The sequence below is a fragment of the Megalopta genalis genome, chromosome 1, assembly GCF_051020955.1.
Source record: "Megalopta genalis isolate 19385.01 chromosome 1, iyMegGena1_principal, whole genome shotgun sequence".
NCBI classification, from domain to species: Eukaryota; Metazoa; Arthropoda; class Insecta; order Hymenoptera; family Halictidae; genus Megalopta; species Megalopta genalis.
Window position 1 is genome coordinate 14,260,577 of NC_135013.1, and position 15,292 is coordinate 14,275,868.

At 37.8% G+C, this 15,292-nt stretch overlaps 2 protein-coding genes across 3 annotated transcripts; one reads left to right on the forward strand and one right to left on the reverse strand.

Moving 5' to 3' along the window:
• The first annotated feature begins 7,937 nt into the window (after positions 1 to 7,937).
• Positions 7,938 to 12,941, forward strand: LOC117223803 (ribosomal protein S6 kinase beta-1). 2 transcript variants are annotated; one of them, XM_033476335.2, is made up of 13 exons: positions 7,938 to 8,373; positions 8,451 to 8,491; positions 8,651 to 8,825; positions 8,897 to 8,980; positions 9,049 to 9,182; positions 9,297 to 9,359; positions 9,475 to 9,603; positions 9,773 to 9,863; positions 9,947 to 10,063; positions 10,150 to 10,281; positions 10,365 to 10,472; positions 10,542 to 10,720; positions 10,799 to 12,941. In XM_033476335.2, the coding sequence occupies exons 1-13, from the start codon at positions 8,284 to 8,286 to the stop codon at positions 10,866 to 10,868; spliced, it is 1,413 nt and encodes a 470-aa protein (XP_033332226.1). In that variant the 5' UTR covers positions 7,938 to 8,283; the 3' UTR covers positions 10,869 to 12,941. The 2 variants fall into 2 exon arrangements, with proteins under 2 accessions (XP_033332226.1, XP_033332234.1); XM_033476343.2 differs by having other exon boundaries at positions 10,813 to 12,941.
• LOC117223817 (corepressor interacting with RBPJ 1) lies at positions 12,811 to 14,921 on the reverse strand. Its single transcript, XM_076521787.1, is given in 7 exon segments — positions 12,811 to 13,267; positions 13,269 to 13,383; positions 13,455 to 13,586; positions 13,662 to 13,788; positions 13,870 to 14,120; positions 14,190 to 14,284; positions 14,381 to 14,921. Coding segments are annotated over 7 exon segments (960 nt in total). The 5' UTR covers positions 14,453 to 14,921; the 3' UTR covers positions 12,811 to 13,099.
• Positions 14,922 to 15,292: the final 371 nt, after the last annotated feature.

Sequence of the window (15,292 nt, forward strand, 5' to 3'; positions counted from 1 at the left end):
ATCAAAGTTGAAGTGGCAAAGAAACGCGGACTCATTTTTCGCGCGACGCTAATCCACGAGAATTAGATGTCGATATTAATTCGTGTTAATTCGTCTGAATATTAATCCGATGTTAATTCGTCAGATCCGAAAGCGAAAACTCCCGTGCACTTTGATTTGTTTTCACGCAACTCTAAAGGAAATCGTCGACGATTGCGAGACGATGCTGCGATCCTTGGAACGGCTACTCGCAGTGCGGCATTTATTTCGCGACTCTAACACAACGCGTTGGCAATTTTCGCGACTCTAACACAACGCGTTGGCAATTTTCGCAACTCTAACACAACGCGTTGTTAATATCGTCTCGCAACTCTAAGGAAAATCGCGAATGCCTGGCACTGCGGAGCGTTGCAGCTGCGGCATGGGCTCTGAAAGACGAACGAAGCTATTGCAACGCGATTATTCTCGCAACGCTAACTTCGAAACTAATTCGAAGACAAAACGCGATAATTCATTTCGCAACGCTAGGATGGAAAAATCGCGATGTGCCCAACCCAGCTGATCGTTGGGACCTCGGTCCATTGTTGCAACTGCGGAATGGGCGCCTGGAAAGACGAACGAAGCTACTGGCAACGCGATTATTTCGACGCTACGCTAATGCATCGAACAGAAATCCGAAAGATTTAACTTTACTTTCTGGAAAGAATGAGTCTGTAGACTTCGAGAAATCTGATAGAATTGCAAAGTTGAAACGCGATTAGTTCGCAACGCTATATTCAAAGCTATTGTGCTTGATTATACAAAGAAAAGTCGCGTCTATTTTATTCGCAACGGTATGATTTCTGTTCGAAATTAATTATAACAACGCGTGAATAATTCGCAACGCTATGGCAAGTCGCGGATGTGCCCATCCGAGCTGTTGTTGGGGCGGCGAGACCCTTCGTTGCAGCTGCAGCATGGGCGCCTGAAAAGTCGGAAGGTAAACTATTGCAACGCGATTGTATTGTCGCGACGCTAATTCAATGAACAGAGATGCAAAAGCGAGTGGACTTTGATGATCTTCGAAAATTTCAAACTTGAAACGCGAGCGTACTTAGTCGCAACGCTATCTTTGACGCTTCTTGCATGTCGAACCAAATGAAATCGCGAATCTTTCATTCGCGACGCTATACTTTGAATAATTAATTTCGATGCTAATGATAATCGCGATGGTTTTATTCGCGACGCTTATTTTCATCTCTGTTAAAAATGAAGCGAAACAACGCGAGATTATTTCGCAACGCTATTGCAAGTCGCGGATGTGCCCATCTGCGCTGATCGTTGGGTTGGCAAAGCCTGCCCGAATACTACTATTGCTATTACAAGAACTACTATTGCTATTGCAGCGAGTACAGTGACCAATTAACAATACATATACATAATAATATACATGATAATATACACCATAAGTTTTGTCTTACGATAGTATTAACCTGAAAATAAAGAATCTGAAAATAAAGAACCTGAAAATCCTAGCTAAAATGGGGTTATTAGTTTCGAATTATTCTTCAAAATTAATCTGTTTCGATGACTACGCGTGAATTTAATTGCTCGAGAAGTAACGGCAATAACAATGGCAAAAAAGTAATGGAAGTAATGATGATAGAGGTATTGGCGAGGGTAACGGCAATAGTAATGTCAAAAATTTAATGGAAGTAACAATGACAGAAGTATTGGCAATGGTAACGGCAATTGAATTCGAACGGAAAACGCAAGTCATTGAAAAGAATACATCCTAACTAAATATACAATAGAATTCGCAACAAGTATGTGGTCACTGTACTCGAAAAAATTGAGAGAACTACTGGTCAAATAAGATCGACTTACATTTCGATGCGATGTTGGTCCTGGAATTTGTAGTAGAAAGAAGTAGAAGAGAGTAGCAGCGTAGAGAGAGAGTAGCAGCGTAGAGAGAGTAGCAGCGTAGAGAGAGTAGCAACATAGAAAGAGTAGCAGCGTAGAGAGAGTAGCATCATCAAGAAGTGTCCAAGTTTCCATAGCACACGCATTTAAGATTTTAATCGAAAATATTAATTTCCATTCGCGGAAAAGATTTAGAAATTATCGGAAACCATTTGGAAATTCGCGTTGAAATTAGAGATACGATTTTGACAAATAACTATTAATAATTTTACCGAATGTTAAGTAAATTTAGATTCGAATTAGATAGAAAATTAATTAACATTGATTTTAGAAGGAAGCAGAACGAATTTCGATTAACAATAAACTTTCCGAAAAATAAAATTTATTGTGCACTGCCTGACATGTGTGAAAATATCCAATTTACTTCGATTCTGTACACTTTCTGTTATATTCTATTATAGTAGTTGTTCCAACAATTAATTAAGTAATTTAACGCAATAACGTTCCTTGAAAATTATATTATATCTTTATTCTTAACAATTTAATTTATAATAATATCACTATTGCAAGAGCTTTCCTCAAATGCAACTGATTCTTCCACTAAACGAGTAACGACTAATCGAGCAATGACATTGAGCTGAGCGAGCACGAAGGGTACACCCCCCAACCCCCCACCCCAATGACTTTGGCGATCGACATTATTGGAAGAGCTGTCTTGAAACACGTCTGATTCCACCATTAGTCAAGTCCCGACTGATTGAGCTTTGACATTCAGCCGAGCGAGCACGAAGGGTACACCCCCCAACCCCCCACCCCAATGACTTTGACGATCGACATTATTGGAAGAGCTGTCTTGAAACACGTCTGATTCCACCATTAGTCAAGTCCCGACTGATTGAGCTTTGACATTGAGCCGAGCGAGCACGAAGGGTACACCCCCCACCCCCCACCCCCCAATGACTTTGACGATCGACATTATTGGAAGAGCTGTCTTGAAACACGTCTGATTCCACCATTAGTCAAGTCCCGACTGATTGAGCTTTGACATTGAGCCGAGCGAGCACGAAGGGTACACTCCCCCCCCCCCCCCCAATGACTTTGACGATCGACATTATTGGAAGAGCTGTCTTGAAACACGTCTGATTCCACCATTAGTCAAGTCCCGACTGATTGAGCTTTGACATTCTGCCGAGCGAGCACGAAGGGTACACCCCCCCCCCACCCCCCCCCCCCCAATCACTTTGACGATCGACATTATTGGAAGAGCTGTCTTGAAACACGTCTGATTCCACCATTAGTCAAGTCCCGACTGATTGAGCTTTGACATTGAGCCGAGCGAGCATGAAGGGTACACCCCCCCCCACCCCCCCCCCCAATCACTTTGACGATCGACATTATTGGAAGAGCTGTCTTGAAACACGTCTGATTCCACCATTAGTCAAGTCCCGACTGATTGAGCTTTGACATTCAGCCGAGCGAGCACGAAGGGTACACCCCCCAACCCCCCACCCCAATGACTTTGACGATCGACATTATTGGAAGAGCTGTCTTGAAACACGTCTGATTCCACCATTAGTCAAGTCCCGACTGATTGAGCTTTGACATTGAGCCGAGCGAGCACGAAGGGTACACCCCCCCACCCCCCCCCCCTCAATGACTTTGACGATCGACATTATTGGAAGAACTGTCTTGAAACACGTCTGATTCCACCATTAGTCAAGTCCCGACTGATTGAGCTTTGACATTGAGCCGAGCGAGCACGAAGGGTACACCCCCCACCCTCCCCCCCCCTCCAATGACTTTAACGATCGACATTATTGGAAGAGCTGTCTTGAAACACGTCTGATTCCACCATTAGTCAAGTCCCGACTGATTGAGCTTTGACATTGAGCCGAGCGAGCACGAAGGGTACACCCCCCACCCCCCCCCCCCAATGACTTTGACGATCGACATTATTGGAAGAGCTGTCTTGAAACACGTCTGATTCCACCATTAGTCAAGTCCCGACTGATTGAGCTTTGACATTCAGCCGAGCGAGCACGAAGGGTACACCCCCCCCCCACCCCCCCCCCCCAATGACTTTGACGATCGACATTATTGGAAGAGCTGTCTTGAAACACGTCTGATTCCACCATTAGTCAAGTCCCGACTGATTGAGCTTTGACATTCAGCCGAGCGAGCACGAAGGGTACACCCCCCAACCCCCCACCCCAATGACTTTGGCGATCGACATTATTGGAAGAGCTGTCTTGAAACACGTCTGATTCCACCATTAGTCAAGTCCCGACTGATTGAGCTTTGACATTGAGCCGAGCGAGCACGAAGGGTACACCCCCCACCCCCCCCCCCCCCCAATGACTTTGACGATCGACATTATTGGAAGAGCTGTCTTGAAACACGTCTGATTCCACCATTAGTCAAGTCCCGACTGATTGAGCTTTGACATTCAGCCGAGCGAGCACGAAGGGTACACCCTCCCACCCCCCCCCCCCCCAATGACTTTGACGATCGACATTATTGGAAGAGCTGTCTTGAAACACGTCTGATTCCACCATTAGTCAAGTCCCGACTGATTGAGCTTTGACATTCAGCCGAGCGAGCACGATGGGTACACCCCCCCCACCCCCCCCCCACCCCCAATGACTTTGACGATCGACATTATTGGAAGAGCTGTCTTGAAACACGTCTGATTCCACCATTAGTCAAGTCCCGACTGATTGAGCTTTGACATTCAGCCGAGCGAGCACGAAGGGTACACCCCCCACCCTCCCCCCCCCCCCCCCAATGACTTTAACGATCGACATTATTGGAAGAGCTGTCTTGAAACACGTCTGATTCCACCATTAGTCAAGTCCCGACTGATTGAGCTTTGACATTGAGCCGAGCGAGCACGAAGGGTACACCCCCCACCCCCCCCCCCCCCCCCAATGACTTTGACGATCGACATTATTGGAAGAGCTGTCTTGAAACACGTCTGATTCCACCATTAGTCAAGTCCCGACTGATTGAGCTTTGACATTGAGCCGAGCGAGCACGAAGGGTACACCCCCCACCCTCCCCCCCCCCCAATGACTTTAACGATCGACATTATTGGAAGAGCTGTCTTGAAACACGTCTGATTCCTCCATTAGTCAAGTCCCGACTGATTGAGCTTTGACATTGAGCCGAGCGAGCACGAAGGGTACACCCCCCACCCCCCCCCCCCCAATGACTTTGACGATCGACATTATTGGAAGAACTGTCTTGAAACACGTCTGATTCCACCATTAGTCAAATCCCGACTGATTGAGCTTTGACATTGAGCCGAGCGAGCACGAAGGGTACACCCCCCCCCCCCCCCCACCCCAATGACTTTGACGATCGACATTATTGGAAGAACTGTCTTGAAACACGTCTGATTCCACCATTAGTCAAGTCCCGACTGATTGAGCTTTGACATTCAGCCGAGCGAGCACGATGGGTACACCCCCCCCCCCCCCCCCCCACTGACTTTGACGATCGACGATCGCGCGATCGACGGCGATCGATAATATTGATAATTTCGATTATTTCCAATGATTTAATATTTGCGGTAATTTATTTTGCAATAGTACTATCCGGTGCCCGAGAGATTATTTCATCACTTAAATTGTTCGTGAAAAGTATCAACGAGGTTTAATTAACAAAAGACTTGCATAAATCGATCGAATTGTTTAAGTTATTATATCGAATTCCTTTTGTTAATTAATTTACTATTTCTCGCTTGTTAATTTTTACAACAATTCTACTTGTTAGAAACATGGTTAAGCACCTCACTATTGTGCCATTTAATTTGTTAATGAAATTAATTGACAGAATCAGAGACATGAAGCAATGTTTCGTGCACGAATGTTTCGAGAAATTATTTCATCAGTCAACCTTCGTTAATAAATTTATTATTTCTCGCTTCTTAATATTTACGAGAATTCTTATTAAAAATGATATTATTAAATACTCCCGTTGCTATTTCATCGTATAATTTCGTAATGGAAGTAATTAATAACGTTAAATACACGCAGTGATTTTAAAACCACGAATGTGTCGAAGAATCGTTACATCGAAAATATTCTATTGTTAAATTTATTGTTTCTAGTTTTTTTTTTTTTTTTTGTTTAACGATTATAAGTATTTCTTTTCCTAATGAAACCTTCTAGTACTCTCTTGTCTATTTTTCTATCTAATGTTTAAACAAGATTAACTAACACAATTCGAGATAAAGAAAGACTTTCAAAACACAAATATTAGGTAATCCACTTTCACGAGGATGTTAGTCATATACCAAGCACGCGTAAGTGTCGATACACATCTACGTGCTAGGCTCGGGTTATGCTAGGAGTTCAACTTTATGTTGAAGGAGTACGAGCATTCGGAGTTCAACTTTATCTTTTCCGTATTTTTTTTATTTCGAGCTTTTTCTGATTAAAATCAGACCAAACACGATATAATTTTTGTAAGATTATAACGATTTTTATGAAAAATATAAATATACTTTTCATATTAATATTAACTTAAATATTTTAGATAATGATTAATAAAACATCATTCCACACAAAAATTTTATTCTCGTAGTTTAAACATCCTCCATATAGAAATGATTGTCTGACTTATAAATTTGTAACAAAATAACATGCGCCGTTTAATTATATGAAATAAAAGTTAAATAAATGCTAATTATACTCATATAGCTGTATCAAACCTAGTCAAGGCCTTGGTCATCCTTGGGGCACGGCCCGAGCCGGGCACGTAGATGTGAATCGACCCCATTGGAGTGTTCGCACTACGCGTGCCTCGCTCGCTTCGTGCCGTGCTCGCCGCGTGCCAGGCCGCCCGGCGCCATCCAAATGTGTCCACCCTTGCAGACAGGCTCGGACCAGGTATGTTTCGCCCGTAACCAAAGCAAAGCGAGACGGAACTGCGCAACTGGTACGATGTGGACAGAGTGCGCAATCTTTCCTTCTAACTTTGCAGGCAATAAACCCAGGAAAGCATTTCGACTTGACAAAGCGTGCAAGAAAAGGAATCTATGAAGGATAGTAGGTGGCTTGTGACTTCTGGTGACCATCTGTGAGTCATAAGTCAATAAAATGTTAAATTCTGAAGAAAGCGACGACTTTTCAGTGAAACTGGTTGGTATTGTTTGACGAACAAATAGGGTCGAAAAGGAAATCCTGATCCTTTTTGGCTTACAATTCGTAGCGTTACCACATTTTAATAAATACCATACCATTAATTTCAAGACGCAAGCATAATTTACTAAGTATGATACAGCTATATGAGTATATTATAGTATTTAAATATATTTAAATATATGTTGTCAAAACCCTGCCATAACTTTGGCATAACTTTAGCGTAACTTTGGCATAACCCTGACATAACCCTTTCTTTTTCATACAATATACATACAATATAATGTCATTTTCTCAAAGTTGCTAGTAATTGAAATTGATGTTGGTCTCATAGTTAGGCATGCCTATACGTTCCTATTAAATGTTAGAAAAGTGACGACAAGTCAAATATCGCGCCGCATGTTTCAGATGGAACGACAGGCGTACGAATGCGCGAAAAGAGCGAGACCGTAAACACGGTAAAGTAAGACGAACTACATTGGTTGTCGATGTGACTGATTTCGCATCTAGTTGTGCTGATGACATGCTATCTTGCTTACTCGCTATTTTCTACCTTTGTCATTGCCTATAAGGGCAGTTCAACTGTGAATAGCCAGCCAATCAAAGCACAGCAATTCGCTGCGTTCTCTCAATTCAAGAATCTCGTTTCCCCCAGATATGATAGTTGAATTGAGAGATTACTATAATTTATAATCGCGTCTAGCATTTATTTCCTCAGATTACTTATAAGATCATTTTACTTGTCGTGATATTTGAATAAAATTGAGATCAAGATAATGCTTTGCTATAATATTTAGTGAATAAACTGTTCTGGCTTATTCTAGAAGCGAACGAACGAGTGAAAATATAACATGAAAATTCAGCTTCAGGCTAAGCAAAATATCCGACTGTTTCTATATGACCTCGACGTTACATTAAAACTTACAACGTATTTCGTGCTAGATTGAAGTTTCTATTCGCGGTGGTCTATCTTCAGTGACCTAAGCTGTACGAATTGTGTTTTTTTTGAAGTTTGTACGTTTCCTTTTAAATACTGTTCAGAAAACAATAAACATTTTTCGTGCTGTATACGATTTTACGTACAGTTTGTTGTTACAAATGTGCGATACAATATATTTATATGGAAAACGCAAATACGAAGAAAGATCATACTATCGCGACAGTGTATATATGTACTCGATGAATTATTTGGTTGTGTTAAAATAAATGAAAATTATTAGTGAGAAAAACTTTTAAATGTAAATACATCGGAAAGAGAATGGCAGGAGTATTTGATATAGAATTACACGAAGGTGATTCTTCTGTCAATCAAGACGATTCGGACGACGATGTTCTAGAAAACAGAGAAGTTTGTTTCTTCGTGAATTGTCAATAGTGCTTTCATTGTTGTTATTAGTTCATTTATTTATTTTCTTCATCTTTCAGGATGATTATGATCATTCCACAAACGTCAATACTATTTTAGAGTAAGTATCATAAAATATAAAAATGGGTACTGACAATATGAAAAGTAAAATGATAATATATTCACAACATAATGACATACCTATAAATTAATTTTAATTGTTCTTAATATTCTGAGAAAAATCATAAGCATATAGTATTACTATAAATTTTCCTTATAGATCCGATAACTTGGAGAGAGTTCAATTATCCGAAGAAAACGTAAATCCTGGTCAAGAAAAAGCTGGCCCTCAAGATTTTGAACTATGTAAGATTCTCGGGGCTGGTGGATATGGGAAAGTTTTCCAAGTGAAAAAGGTTACTGGGAAAGATAAGGGCAGTATTTTTGCAATGAAGGTATTTGTAAGAAACATTTTTGTTTACTTTAAAAAAAGACAAAATAGTAATAGAGTTTCTTTTTCTGATAGGTACTGCGGAAAGCTTCTATTATAAGGAATCAGAAGGACACAGCACATACAAAAGCGGAAAGAAATATCTTAGAGGCTGTAAAGGTAAATATATACCATATTCTATGAAACAGCGAACGGAGCATCATTTATTTAGTTTATTCTTCTTACAGCACCCATTTATTGTCAATTTAATGTATGCTTTTCAAACTGGTGGTAAATTATATTTAATTTTGGAGTATCTTTGTGGTGGAGAACTTTTTACTTACTTGGACAGAGAAGGCGTGTTCTTAGAAGACACAGCTTGGTAAATACTCAACAATTGTTATTAATTTTAGTAGCTGTATACAATTTACAAGTGTACAAATGGTTTCAGAACATGTGCACTGACATTCCGCTCATTATTTATTTGTGTTTACAGTTTTTATTTATCCGAGATCATACTTGCACTTCAACATCTGCACAATCAGGGTATTATTTACAGGTACAATTTTTCATGACAATAATATTAGTTAAGTTAAGTTAAGTTAATTAGTTATAAGTTAATATACTCTTATTTACATTTAATTGTTGTTGTTAATTGTAAACTACTCTTTTAGAGATTTGAAACCAGAAAATATCTTACTGGACGGCGAAGGTCATGTTAAATTGACAGACTTTGGCTTGTGCAAAGAACACATACAAGAAGGTACAGTGACGCACACTATTTGCGGAACTATAGAATACATGTGAGTAGTAGTCTTACTTTGTAAGTAGTACACAGCTATTGTCAAAGTAATGGAATAAATTAGTTCCAATGAAACAATTCTTAATATTAATTTTTCAAATTAAATACAAACTGCAAATTAAGTTAGTCAGTTTGGAAATATGTATACTGTTTTTCACTAACGTACTCAGGGCACCAGAAATTTTAACGAGAAGTGGACATGGTAAGGCCGTTGACTGGTGGAGTTTAGGTGCGCTAATGTATGACATGCTTACTGGAATGGTACGCGAATTGTACAAACCACAAGATATTTTGTAAAAAGTCAGATTACATAAACTTGTAATATCTATAATTTTCGTTTACAGCCACCGTTCACAGGAGATGATAGAAACGAAACAATCGAGAAGATTTTAAGAGGAAAGTTATGTCTTCCGGAATATCTAACACCAGATGCTAGGGAACTGATACGAAAATTATTAAAAGTACATAATGCTTATTACATTATTTGCATAATATTATAACAATTTTCGAGCATCTAATTAAAATTAATTGTATTATATAATTGCAGAGGCAAGTATCTCAAAGATTGGGATCGGGTCCAGAAGATGCGGAGCAAATAATAAATCACAATTTTTTTAAACATATCAATTGGCACGACGTAATCTCAAGAAAACTTGAACCTCCCTTTAAGCCATCGTTAGTAAGTAATTGTTATTGTAATATAAATTCTTACGAGTATACGAATTAATGATAATTAACGAAAACGATTCAAAATATTACCAGAAAAGTGCTGACGATACGTCACAATTTGATGAACAGTTCACAGCCTCCGTACCTGTAGATTCGCCAGTTGAAAGTACTCTTAGCGAATCTGCTAATATGATCTTTCAAGTACGTATCCAAATGTATTTGGTAACACTCGAATCAATATAATGAAATTTTGTTATCGAACATTTGCAGGGTTTTACCTATGTAGCACCGAGTGTTTTAGAAGAAATGTACTCGCAGCCGAGAGTTGTGAATGCTAAAAGTCCCCGTAAAGGTTTCTTAGGCACAGGCTTTAGCGGAAGTCTTCACAGTTTATCGCCAAGATCACCAGATGCTCACCTTCGCACATCTTCTCATTTTCGTCCACACAGGTACTCTTAACCCCACTTTTTCTTTTCTTTTTTCTGAAACGAATTTTCTTCGAAATAGTAAGTCTGCATTTTCTTTAGGCATCCCATGCTAGGTTCGAATAATGTGGAAGACACGGAAATGACAGATATAGATCAGCAGTCGTTATAGTCACTCAAGAGACAGAAGTGTGCAAGAAAGCTTTTGTCTTCCGTATTAAGCCGGGGCAAGTGTTAACAGCATTATTTCTTGGCTTTCTTACTTTCTTGCAGTTCAGCGATTACACTCGAAAAATTTAGTACGATTTACTTGGGTAGATGCATAGAAAAAAAAGCAATGAATTTTAAGTCGAAAGGAGAGTTACATACATTGATCCAGCAGAGCAGTGGTGCTACACGCGTTTCAGATAAATACGCAGGCCTGTGACTGTTCTAGCATGACTAACCACTGTTTACGTTATAAAGAAGGAAAGTAATATGTTTTCGTTGTGTAAATATACGTAGATTTTTGATAAGCAATGCAGTTCGAAAGGAGGGGAATGTGCCGTACTTGAAAGGTCTAAGAGATATTTTTGAAGACATGATATTCCATTGTTGCAACGAGTTACCCAACTATTTAACATGTCTGACCTGTCAAAGAAGTACGACTTTATTGTTAATGTAAAAAATAGGTCAATGAAAAGAACTGATCCTGTAACAATAACGGTTCGCTTTTAATGAAAGTTTAAAGCCTGACAAAATTCTTTAACAGAACTTTAAATTTATTACTATATTATAATTTATTTTGAGTTGCAACAGTGATAAAAAGCAACCATTTAAATAGAATTGTACGTCTTTGTGTAGCGCATGAAAATCATTGGTAATGTCAAGTGTAATAAATGTAGCCAATGTTCGAATTTTTCGTTCTCTATCATTAATATCAGGTATAATTGATTTATAATCATCTATCTGTGTCACTGTGTTATGCAGTAAGAAATCAAATACCGCATTAAGTTGTATTTATATATCTATGATAGAGTCAGATGAACATCTTAGGCATATTTAACTCATATTTCATTAATGCCTCTAACGTTATACAGAATGAGTCGCCTAAGACAAGCCACTTAAATAATTTCTACAGTTTTGAAAACATCAAATTGTTTTGTAGGTTACCTTTATCTTTTTAAATACAACCCGCGTATATTAAAAACGTTTTGAATATGAATATCTTTTCCTACCTTTAAAATTGTAGCTGTTATTCAGGTGACATTTCTTAGGAAACTCGCACTGTTTACGCATCTATACTTAAAAACGTTTTCCTTTTTAGTGGAAAAGGCGATGAACCCAAATTGTATTGGTATCGTCTTAATATATTATCATGGTTTATGTCGTACCTTAATTAATAATTAATCCGATTCCCTTTTAGATATAATTATGAAAGTGACAATTACACAACAGATTCAAACTGCCCAAGTGTTCACAGCCGACAGCTGGATAGTATTAACTTTTACATAGAAAGCGCATATATGTTCGCGTGGTTAGTAAATAAATATGTAAAAGTCTTGTTAATAGGTGATTATGTTATATTAAAGAAATATATTAAGAGTGAGAATTTGATGGTTTGTAAGATACATACATATATTATGTATCTCATAATACATCTATATATATTACAAATATTTCAGGGATAAAACGATGCTTTTCTAGATACAAAATACAGCGAACATTTTACTTGTTACATGTATACTACGTGTATTACATGTATTACTACTACTTACGTGTATTACTACATGTATTACTATGTATAATAGATACTTGTAATGTAACAAGGTGAGTCTCACATTTCCATACATGTGTATGCATTTCTTATAATGCGATAGTTCCATCACTGGAATCGAATTAATCGGAAACAAAAAAATATCTTCCATCAATATCTTTCAAAATGTTTCACATTAATTTAAACTATTTATAGAAAATCTACATAATTGTCACCTATGATCCTAAAATAATGATTTTCATATATATATTATGGAATCGGTATATTTTTGGGACATGTATAGTTAAATAAGAATGAAACTGCTGTTCGCTTTACCTTGTATTTTCATCTGTTTAGAACTATAGAAAAATTAATGCACTTTATTTTACTTAATATTTATTCTGTAATCCTTTATCGTTAAAAACCACACCTACTTATATATATGTATGTTATCTTTAATCAAAATCTATTGTATACATTAAACATTCAAAGAAAGATGATTATTCTTAAGATAGTTTGATTAATTTCTTAACATGTCTCGTTGGTTCTCTGTTTGTTATATTCTTCATTTTCTCTTTCTTTTTACAAACACTGGTATTTTTACTTTTATTATTCTTACTTATCTTCACTTACATCCTTCCTTCTTTGTTTTTAAATTAGATTTATGTTTATCTTCTCGTGTTCTTTTTTTGGGTATTAACATTATTCATATTAAAATAATTGTTACCGTCTCTGCTGATAATATTACTCCCATTACTATTTTTGCTGTCGCTAACGCTACTACTATTTCTACTACTATCAGTATCGTCTTTGCTACTGTTATTCTTAACGCTGCCTACGATGATCGCTGTCTGTGTCACTATCACTGTCTTTACGTTTTGTTTTTCTTTTCTTTGTTTTTGATTTTTTCTTCTTGTGTTTCTTGGTTTTCTTTTCGAGTTGTTGCAGTCTTCTGTAATTATGATTTTCAGAAAATTAGTTAACTTTACATTCAAAATACATTTATAAAATAAGATCACTTACTTCAACAATTTCTTCTTATCTCTTTTGGACAAAGCTTTCAAAAATTTGATTTCTGTTTGTTCTTCATCATCTGAAACCATGAGATGTTCGTGTTCAGGAACTCGTAAGTGTTGCTGTGCATTTAATGCGGATCTATAAAAAATAAAAACCTTCATAGAAAAGAAAATCTTACCTCAATAAGATATAAACAAGAAAACTAAAACATACTTTTTTAGTGCCAAGCCATCTTCTCTCATTTGCTGTACCAGAGTAAGAGCATCAGGTGCAGGCGGTGCTTGAGAATTATTAGCCATCACTACACTCATGGCTTGACTGTAGAGAGGACATTCCTTATCTGGAAATTAATTATACTGTTCAATCCCTTTTCAAATTTACCTTTTAATATCTAAATTTTAAACCAGTTATTATGCTAGACCTGTATTTATATGTCCCCATTTGTGACACTTGATGCAACGTACATTACGTACTTGAATTCCAAAAGGCTGATCTCTAATTTCACTGTCTCCTTTGCAATAACTTTCTCTAGGTGCATTATACTTGCGTTGCCATTCAAATTTGTACTCTGGTTCGTTATCTTCTTTCTCTCTTTCTTTTTTCGCACCAGGTGGAGGTTCGTACATAAAATTTACACTGAGCTTATCTTTGCTTTCTTTACTCAACAGAGCTCTGTAACAAATTAAGAAATCAACGTTTACCATGACATATATTTGAATTACATTAAGATAACCATCTTACTTGTTATTATGTAGATCTTGTTCTTTTTCATATTGAACACGTAATTCCTCCTGTTTTTTCTTGTACGCCTCAGCTTGTTGTTCAGCCATCCATACCTAAGTAGTAAATAAGATACCTAATAATTTTGAAGTGAAATATAAATAACCTATCTTATTCAAATTACTCTATTTTACGCATAAGAAGATACATACTCGTTTCAAGTTGTCTCGAGATGCAGGATGGAAAAACTTTTTACACATATAATTATTAAATCCTTTCCCCATCTTGAACTACCAAATCTGTACGATATTCTCGATTAAATGATATGTATCTAAGTGCAACGCTCGATGCAAAACACGCGCATACAGGTGATATGTGATTGTATGACGTTTATGTATTTCTGCAGCCTAACGTAACCTATTTGAGGTTAGTACATACGTATCTATAATCCGTTCAAACTGTACACAAATCATATGTATATATGTAGTACACATTTTTCCCGTAGCGTCGTGTTTATAAAAGCTCCTTCATGTACATATGTAAACATTGCACTTAGGTCCCTACTACATATGTATGGAGTTGTACATATGTATGTACTATCTCGTAAAAATCCAGTCAAGATACAAATGATACAACAAGCTAATCATCGATCAATGAGAGAAAATTTTGACAGTCTCGAGGACCTTGTTGTGTTTTTTAATTGTGCAGTTGTACGGTGCATACGTCAGATCATCGGACACGGCGACTAGAGACTAGGAAGTGGGGGTAGAATCCACCAGGAGCCGTCAACTCTATAGAGGGAAATGGGGGCACCTTTTTGACTGCCATCTAAACTAGCTGTAGACTTGAATGAACTAAAATTCAATATGGCTGCCCACGCGCATGCGCATTTGATGGACTGCTGGATGCCCGCCATTCTAAATGAAACCAAACTACAGAAAGCAGATATACTAGACATAAGCAGTAAGCCACACTTATTTTTATTTCCCATAGTCTCTTATATCTTCATAATTGTATTTAAAGTACATATATTTTTGTTTTAGATTCTTTTAGATTGATCCATCCTATCATCGACAACGTAGCAACGAGGACATCGGAGCGGATAAATCAATTTAATAAACGTG